At 34.8% G+C, this 9,382-nt stretch overlaps 1 protein-coding gene across 3 annotated transcripts in view; it reads left to right on the plus strand.

Moving 5' to 3' along the window:
* WAC (WW domain containing adaptor with coiled-coil) overlaps window positions 1-9,382 on the plus strand; it is a 116,860-nt gene that overhangs the window by 61,306 nt on the left and 46,172 nt on the right. For all 3 annotated transcript variants that reach the window (XM_006887093.1, XM_006887092.1, XM_006887094.1), the window contains exons 5-6: window positions 4,578-4,693; window positions 6,358-6,470. In XM_006887093.1, the coding sequence (XP_006887155.1) occupies window positions 4,578-4,693; window positions 6,358-6,470 (229 nt within the window). The remainder of the gene's footprint in view (window positions 1-4,577; window positions 4,694-6,357; window positions 6,471-9,382) is intronic.

Raw genomic sequence — 9,382 nt, forward strand, 5'->3', positions numbered from 1 at the left:
TTGCACCATTTTACACTCCCACCAACAGTGAATAAGGGTTCCAGTTTCTCCACAACCTCGCCAGCATTTGTTGCTTGCTGTTCTGTTAAATTTTGTTATGGTTACTTGGGTGTGATAATACCTCATAGTTTTGATTTGCATCTCAGAGCTAGGGATTTTGAACATTTCTTCATGTATTTGTTGGCCATTTGAATGTCTTCTTGGGTGAAGTATCTGTTCATATCCTGTGTCCATTTTTCATTTGGGTTACTTACCTTTATCTTGTGGTGCTCAAATATTTTATAAATTCTAGATAAAAGTCTCTTATCTGACTCTCATTACCAAATAAATATTTTTTCCCCAATCTGTGGCTTCCCTTTTTACCCTCTTGGAGAAGTTTTTGGATGTGCTTAGGAATTTCATTCTTAGAAGGTCCCATTCATATTTTATCCTCTCCTGGTTGTAGATTTTACAAGATGCTTGGAAGACTGTTTTTGCTGTGGATTAAGACTTCTACAGTTCTTCCAAGCTTTTCTTTAATGGAGTTTAATAGTCCTTGGTTTTAGTCCTAGGTCCATAATCCACTTTGAATGAGTTTTTGTGTATGGAGTGAAATGTGGATCTTGCTTGAGTTTTCTGCAGATAGTGTTCCAATTTTGCCAACACCATGTGTTTAAAAGGCTGTAATTTCCCCACTTAACTGATTTCATCTTCTTGTGAAAAATCAGTTGACCTTACGTAGATGGGCTGATTTCTGGATTCTCAAAAGTGATCTTTTCTTATTTGATGTTTTCATTTGATGCTTTAGTGTCCTTATGTCTAATTCATGTACTAAATTTGCATTAGTTCAATTGAAGATGTTGTTACTGTGTGCCTTCGAGTCGCTTGCCACTTACAGCAACCCTATGTACAACAGCCCTAAACTTTGCTCTTGTCTTGTGCCAATCGCAGCCCTATTACCCCAGTCACTGAATCAATCCACCTCTTAGAGGGCCTTCCCCTCCTGCGCTGTCCCTCTACTCTACCAAGCATGATGTCCTTCTCCAAGGACCGGTCTCTCTTTACAGCATGACCAAAGTATGTCAGATGAAGCCTCAGAATCCTTGCCTCCAAGGAGCAACCTGGTTTAACCCTCTCCTGGCTGTATCTGTTTGTTTTCTTAGCAGTCCATGGTACCCTCAATACTCTTCTCCAATACCAAAGCTCACAGGCATCAATTCTTCTTCTGTCCTCCCTAGTCATTGTCCAACTCTTTGATGCATAACAAGTGCTAGCAAAGACCATGGCCTGTATCAGATGTACCTTAGTCTCCAGAGACACCATTGTTCTTCAGTACTTTAGAGAGGTCCCTGATTGAAAATAGATGTTATAATTTTGGTTATTTTGTCAGCATTCTCTTACTGGAGCAGAATTTTAACTTTTCTTTATCTGTACTATTGAGGTCTTGAAATTGAAACTCCTGTAAGTTTTCAAAGAGATTAAACCTGAGCTTTATCCTCCTCCTTCCTTCTTTAATATGTAAATGTGCCTACTGTAATACAGTAAATTCTGCTAGACCAAACCTAAAATCTTTACTGTTAGTGAGATTCTGATTTATAGTACACACAAGAAATTCCAACTTAGATGGAAAACTTTTATGATAATGGTAATGCACCAAACACATTTGGAATTGGTTGGATACAACTTACTTAGATCGAAAGGCTGGAATTTATATGTAGCAGATGGAGGGTAATAAGACAGAAATGTGATATGGTATAACATACAGGAAGGGCTGTAGTGATTGTGATAGTGTGGAAAGATAAAAAGAATTAAGGTTACAAAGATAGACAAACCCTAAGTAGTTTGTGAATTGGGTAAACACTATGGCTTGCTATTTACTGCCCTTTTTTCTCCCTTAAATAACCACACTTTGGATTTATAATCCAGTTATTCCCTCAGTAATCTCAGGATTGTTTCTAAGACTCCCTTTGAATATAAAACTTTTCAAATAATCAAGTTTCTTATGTAAAATGGAATAACATTTGTGTATAACCAAACCACATTCTTCTACATACTCTCAAAATAAATTTCTGGTTGCTTATTAATACATGTGTAAGGCTGTGTCAACCTTTCAAGAATTAGATTGACCACCTAATTTCTCTCTAACCTCTGATACTCTCAGTCTGTTGTTTAATTCTTGAAAGCAGAGCCCATGGTTTATGAGAGCACTGTTACCTTAGCCTTGCAAAAACTAATAGTTTGTCCTATACTTTTGAGCATCACTCAGGAAATAGCATTTTTGGTAGTTTATTTGGTGGGCTATTTTTCAAATTGAAAAGTTAATAAGATTATTAATATTTACCCAGAACTAACACTTTATTATGAAGTCTACAGAAAGATGTGCATTGGTTAGTGCTCTTTACACACTTGTATGTAGCCTTCAAAGTACACTACATGTCAGTGTAAAAATACCAAAATTTTTCCTTGGTGAACTATCATGCCTACATAGCAAATGGAGAAAAGATTGGTGGTTCATTGTACTTGGTTCCATAATCAACACACATGGTAGTAGCAGTCAAGAAATCAAAAGATATTTCTTATATTGAATAAATCTGCTGGCAGAGACCTCGTTAAAGTGCTAAAGAGCAAGGATATAATTTTAAAGTCTAGCATGCACTTGACCCAAGCCAAGTTTCTTCCTATGAATTTGAAAGTTGGACAGTGAATAAGGAAAATAGACAAAGATTCAGTTGATGCCTTTAAATTATGGAGTTAGAGAAAAGAATTAAGTATGCCATAGAATGTCAAAAGGACAAGCCAATCTGTCTTTGTGGAAGTGAAATCAGTGTGCTCCTTGGAAGCAAAGATGGTAAAAGTTCTTCTCACATAGTTTGAGAATGTTGTCAGGAAGGTCCAGTTCTTGGGGGGAAAACAGGAAAAGAGAGGAAGTCTTTAGGGAAGTGTTTTGGTGAACTTACTGTAACTGGCCTTGAACATGGCAAGGATCATGAGAATGGTACAAGACATAGTTTTGAGTTATTTAAAAGGTTGCTATGAATCATAGTGGACAGCATTTAACAGTTCTTTAATTACTTGAGTGACTAATGTAGAGAAGGATCATTGTGGGAAAGATAGGCAGTCTCCACCTGTGTGATTTACTGTCTCTTAAAACCTGCTGGAGGATCAGCTATGAGTTGCTTCCCACTCAACAGTACATAACAACAAACAACAACTTTACTGCATCTGAAAACTTTTTGAAAGTCTTAGTTTTATTTATGGGAAAATTAGTGATAATATTGATCTTGTATTAATGTAAAAGCAAGAATCTAGTTAATACTTGAACAGTTTCAAAGGTCCAACTTTTAAAGCTTTGCATTTAGGTTGAGAAAAAAAATACAAGTATAAAGATTTTATTAGCTTTGATTGAAGTTGACAATATATATGTTCTTCATAGTTCATAGCTGTTACATTTCATGAAAGAAAATTAACTTTTTTTAATTGCTTAAGACTATTCTTTAAGCAATAATGGAAGTGAAATAATAAACATATAAATTGTTTTTACATTAAAGTGTGGTGTGGTTTGGTTTTTTGTTTGAATTGGGGTTTTTTTGGTGTGCCCCTGTTCATCAAGCCAGCGGTAAAGCAAGCAAGTGGTTCTCTGTTGTACATATAATTACTGTTGAGTCTTAAAAATAGCATAAAATAGGAGGTAGGTCAGCTGGGAATGACTGACTTGAGCAGTTAAAATTATAATCAAGAGCTTTTCTAGTGCTTTTTAAAGTCAGGACATTGTTAATTTTATGTTTTCCTATGTGTAATTTACTGATAATTAGTTTAATTTTGGCTTTTATAGAGATTTTTTTCCAGTGTTATCTTTGAAAATTTTCCAAGTTCATATATATATATATATACACACACACACACACACCATTGGTAGCATCACTTTCTGTCCACAGAACTCTATGTTGTTGTTAATTGCTGTTGAGTTGTAGATGACTCATAGTGACCCTATGAATGAAAGACCTGTATAACTTTCATCATTTCTCCAAGTTCAGAGTTTCCTGAAGCAAGCTATTTCGGAAGTGGATTCCACTCCTGCTTCCAATGGAGCTTGTTGTAATCAGAGAAACATTGTCCACCATGGGTAACCATTATTGCATTTGACACTTCAGTGTCACATTGTTTAGCATCACAGCAACCACGAGTTACCTCTGTACAGCAAATGGACAGACCAGTACTATACCACTTAAAAGAATGTTTGACAAAAAAATTATCAGGCCTGAGGGCCGCAGATTAAAATCACTCACCTTTGGTCGACAGTGTTTGGTGAAGCTCCCCAATTAAAACAAGCTTGGAAGCAGGAGTGGCATTCACTTCTGAAATAGCTTGCCTCTGGAAACTATGAACTTGGAGAAATGATAAAAAGTTATACAAGTGTTCAGGTCTTTGTTCATAGGGTTGCTATGAGTTGGCTATGACTTGAAGGCACTTAACAATATATATGTACACACAATTATGTTCTTTTTGTATATAATGCTTTGAAAAACTGACATTCTTGATATTTCACGTCAAGATTATTCATGTTAACATTTCTAACCTTTAAAAATGTCTTTTTTAAGCCTTATGATTCTGCAGATGATTGGTCCGAACATATTAGCTCTTCTGGCAAAAAATACTACTACAACTGTCGAACAGAAGTTTCACAGTGGGAAAAACCAAAAGAGTGGCTCGAAAGGTACTTGCTCTTGATCTAAATTCTTGTTTCTCATTCTTGATTCAAAATGTTACACTTTATAGTATTAAACAAGTTTACTTTCTTTTCATTGACACTCCCCACCCCTCCTTTAAGTTGTAATAGGTAATTTACTGTTTTCTACCAGTTTCTCTTTTTAAGAACCCAGGAATGATAACTGTTTATTTAAACCGTTAGTTTGTATATATGCATCTTTATTATAATTTTTAATAAACTCAAATACTTCTTGCTGTAGGATAGTAATTGACTCATAAGCTTTCTGTCTAGCAGGTTTTCAGGTGAATATAATTTGTACTGGAGCCGACTGCCTGGTATTTTTTCCAGTGGAGTCTCCGGTGGATTCCAGCTGCCAGAGGAATGCCACCTTTGAGTTAGGAGTGCAGGTCCCTATAGACTTAAATGCTAGAACTCCTGTAATTTTTACTAAGAGCCCTTACAGAGAGTGTGTGTGTGTGTGTGTGTGTGTGTGTGCGTGCGCGCGCGCACACTGTCAAATCGAATCTGGTACAGGAGGAGAAAAGTATTTTCTTCATATACGTAGAATTACTTTTGTAGAGTTTGTGGGCTACAGTGGGTCTTTATATCATACTGATGTCCATGAGAAACACATTAGTGTTCTTTTAGCTCTACCTAATACTAACATCATTAAATTGTACGATTGCCATTACTGCTTTTTTTGCCATGTACAGAACTGCTGATTTTGAGCTGTCTATCCACTCTATGAGTTGGCTTCTAGCATCTAATGGTGGCCACCTCTTGATGGCTGTTGTGTGAGGAAAGTTTTTAGGGTCGTATTTGGTATGTGTTACTGTCGCGCGCGTGTGTGTGTCCCAAAGCGGGTGTTAGTTGAACTGTTGACCAAGGTTGGAAACCTGCTTAAAAGTATGTCTTTAATACTCTTTAAGTGATACAGCAATCAGATGATTTTTATTTTGTCTATTTCTTGTCCTGAGTAACTTGGGTTGCTGTGATACTGAATACTATACCACAGTAGGGTCAAATACCATAATGGGTTTCCCATTATGTACAATGTTTGGAGGCGCATTCAGGTTGCGAAGCAGGAATAGCATCCACTTCCTAGATGCCTCTGGAAACTATAAATTCTGTAAAAGTATAGAAATGATGTTATAGAACAGAATTCAAGTTTCTGTGCAAAGGTCACTATCAATCTTATTTGACTTGACGACCTGAACCACTGCTAAATGAGACAAGTGTTGTTAAATCTGGAGGAACATTCTTCCACTTTGTACATCACTCTTTGTCAACGTGCTGTATATAGTAACCTGGGTTTGTTGTGAAGCTAAAACTTGTGCTGTTGAGGTATCAAATACCGTTAACGGTTTCCTAATGTTTGCAGTGTTTGTTGGCGCTTGCAGTTGTAAAACAGGTTTGGAAGCAGGAGTGGCATCCACTTCCTAAACCACTTGTATATGGAAACTCTATGAACTTGGAGAAACAATGGTACATAACTATCATGGAAAGGCATTAGGTCTTTTTGTTCATAGAGTTGCTGAGTTGTGCTCGCCTGGACGGCAGTCACAACAATAACAACTATATCATAGAATATTTGATTAGAGAAATAAGTATACTTGAAAGAATATTTATGATTCTTCTCCCCCCCCCCCCTTTTTTTTTTTCATTTTTAGAGAACAGAGGCAAAAAGAAGCAAACAAGATGGCAGTTAATAGCTTCCCAAAAGATAGGGATTACAGAAGAGAGGTGATGCAAGCAACAGCTACCAGTGGTTTTGCCAGTGGAAGTAAGTATTTTTTAAGTACTATAATTCCTATTTTATTCCATTTTGAAACTGATTTACTTTACATAAAGCTCTATGCATTGTCATCTGCATATATAAACTGAGAATAATCATCACCATAAATATCAGTTTCTTTTAATCATTGTCAGACCTTGTCTGCCATTTTGTTCACTGAAAAGGCCAGTGGATAAATGGAATTTATGCATCATGACCTAAAAGTGATATAATGTTGCAGTCAGATTGGTAAAAACGAAAATTTAATGTTTTGAATTGTCTTCTTTTTTAAACAGATATTTTTCATGGATTATATCCTGTTAAACTAGACTCATTGGGGTTCAGTCTAATAATTGAATTGCAGTCTTGATTCAGAATAATAACATCAGAACTTTGTATTACCATTGAGAAACTTATTGTCCCGCTTTGGGAAATTTTCTTCATGTCCTGCTTTGGGAAACTTTCTCCACTCTTGTGTAGCTGTACAAAATCTCCATATTAAATGTCTTTAAAGTTATTAAAATACCCATTGTCGTTGTTGAACATGGCCTTTATTAATAACTCAAAACTGTGGACATACATTATTATCTAAATTTGAAATTTTACTGAAGGTAATCTCTGGGTGACTTCCTTTGTGTTGAGTGAAAATCAGATGGCACATAAAAGCTCTTGGATTCTCTAATAAATTTTGTGTGGTTTTTTTGTTTATTACTGAGTTTTTTAATCTTAAGACATTTTTATAAAATTAGTTAATACTTTGTTCTTTAACTTTACACATGTAAAGGGTTTATTGCATAAACTTCATGAAATTGTATATAATCTTTAGAGAAATGGCTTAAAGTATTAACATTATAAAATTAAAAACACTATTTTAATACTCTTAATAAGTACAAAATTGGGTTGGTTGGTGTCACGTAATATAAAACCCTTTGAGGCTGCTAATGACATTTCAGAAATTGGTAGCATTGGATTGGACTAAACTTCTCCACTTAGTGGTAACTACTAAAAAAGAAAAGGCAATGCTGAGTATTTCTTTTTCAGTTTTTTCCCAAATTATCAGTAAAATCTTATAAATTGCTTCTCCTTTGTGATAGAATAAATACAAGGAGGAATTAAAGGGGATAAAAAAAATGGAATGTGAAAGTATTACTTTTTTTAATAAACTACAGAAATAAAGTCTGCAATCTGTTTACAGATTTTTTCCTTTCAAGAATGAAATAGGGATATGATTTTTTTTTTTAAAGTAAAGCATACTAAGTACAAAAGCAAAATGTAAGAAGATGGAATTTTTTTAAAAAAAGGAAACAAAACACACCATTATTGTCTTAGGAAGGACCCAGGAACAACTTGAGAGATATATATATATACACACTTTTCCTTATTTGAATATAAAAGATATTTAAAAATTACACTTGTGTATTTTATACCAAAGATGGATATTCTGTTTTTAGCTTACCTTTTTGATAAATAAGTCTTCAGTTTTTCTAATTGACTGCTTAGCCTTTATTATTTTGGTGTGCCCTAATTTAAAAACAGTTCCTTATCCACAGATACTTGAGTAGTTCTTACTGTGAATTATGCTGTGCATCACATCGTGACCACTTATCTGATGATTTCTTTAAAATGAATTCATCGATGTGCAAATGATGAATGTTTTGTATGTGTTTGTATTGATGATTTGTAGTCTTGTATCATGCCTTTTGGAAGCAGCTCAGACATTTTATGTAATGAGTCCTTTATCAGCCTTGCTCTTTTTGTTATATATGTGGATGTATGTGTCGATTGACCTGAATGTAGGGTGTGTTACTAATAAAATCATGAAGCCATCTGTGTGTTTTAACTTTATCTGAAAATATTGTCATAGTTTTTCAGTAAGGTGGTAGAGAGCTAAGGGGTAGCATTGAAACAGGATTGGGGACATTGTACCTGCAAAGAGTTACGTAAGGTAGGTTTTTTTAAAAAAAAAATCTAAATTAGATCTGACTGACTTTTCTTTTATCCCTGCCTCTGTAATCTGAATGCCAGTAGCACATCCCCTCTTCACAATCATGACAATCAAAAGTGTCTCCAAACATTGTTCACTGTACTGGTGGGGATTAATGGAAATCAGTGTCCCTTGAAAATCAACTGCTTTCAGTTCTATCTGAAATGAAGCTGAAACTGTTGGAACAGAGATTTCCACAGTTCTTACAATTCTGCCTTTCTTAAAACTAATCTTGGAATTAGTATCTTTTCATCTGAATATTTACTCAACATACTCTGACTCTAACCAAATAAACTAGAAGGGTGTTTTCTTGGTCATGGAACTAAGTTGTGAATAATAAAGTCCCTGAAAGATTGGTGAGAATTGGTTGGACATGGATTATACTTAATCTCTCTTCCCAAAGGTTTTTATTGTTGTAACATTATTTTGAAGGAGGAGAACCTTAGAATAAAATTGTACTTTACTTAATCAAAAGAGTATTTACATGAACTTAAATTTGTTGGCAGTACCCCAGTGCCTTATATTCTTTTGGCTGAATAATAATGACTTCAAATTGATTTATAATTTGATCATACTTCCTTGTTTGTGCAGTCATGATTTCTAGAGCTGGAGGAGCTGTGAATTAGATAGGAACTTAATTCAGCAGATAGGTATACTTGAGTTAACCTATTGTTGCTTATTCCATGTATGAATGTGAAACATTACCAGGAGGTTATAATTTAGTTACTGAACACACTGGTTGAGTCAAATACATAGAACATTTCATAATATGTGATGACATTTCTTTGCTATCTTATAAAGCACACAGCTTAAGCTTTTTTAAGTACGATTGAGTTTACAATGGTTTTTTGTGGCTTTAAGTTAGAAGCGGATTTGTTTATTATCTTAAATAACACTTTTATTTTGCTATTACTATAGATAGTGTCACTGAGTTGAC

Source organism: Elephantulus edwardii, unplaced genomic scaffold (genome assembly GCF_000299155.1).
Source record: "Elephantulus edwardii isolate Elephantulus edwardi_28Jun2011 unplaced genomic scaffold, EleEdw1.0 scaffold00054, whole genome shotgun sequence".
Lineage (NCBI taxonomy): Eukaryota > Metazoa > Chordata > Mammalia > Macroscelidea > Macroscelididae > Elephantulus > Elephantulus edwardii.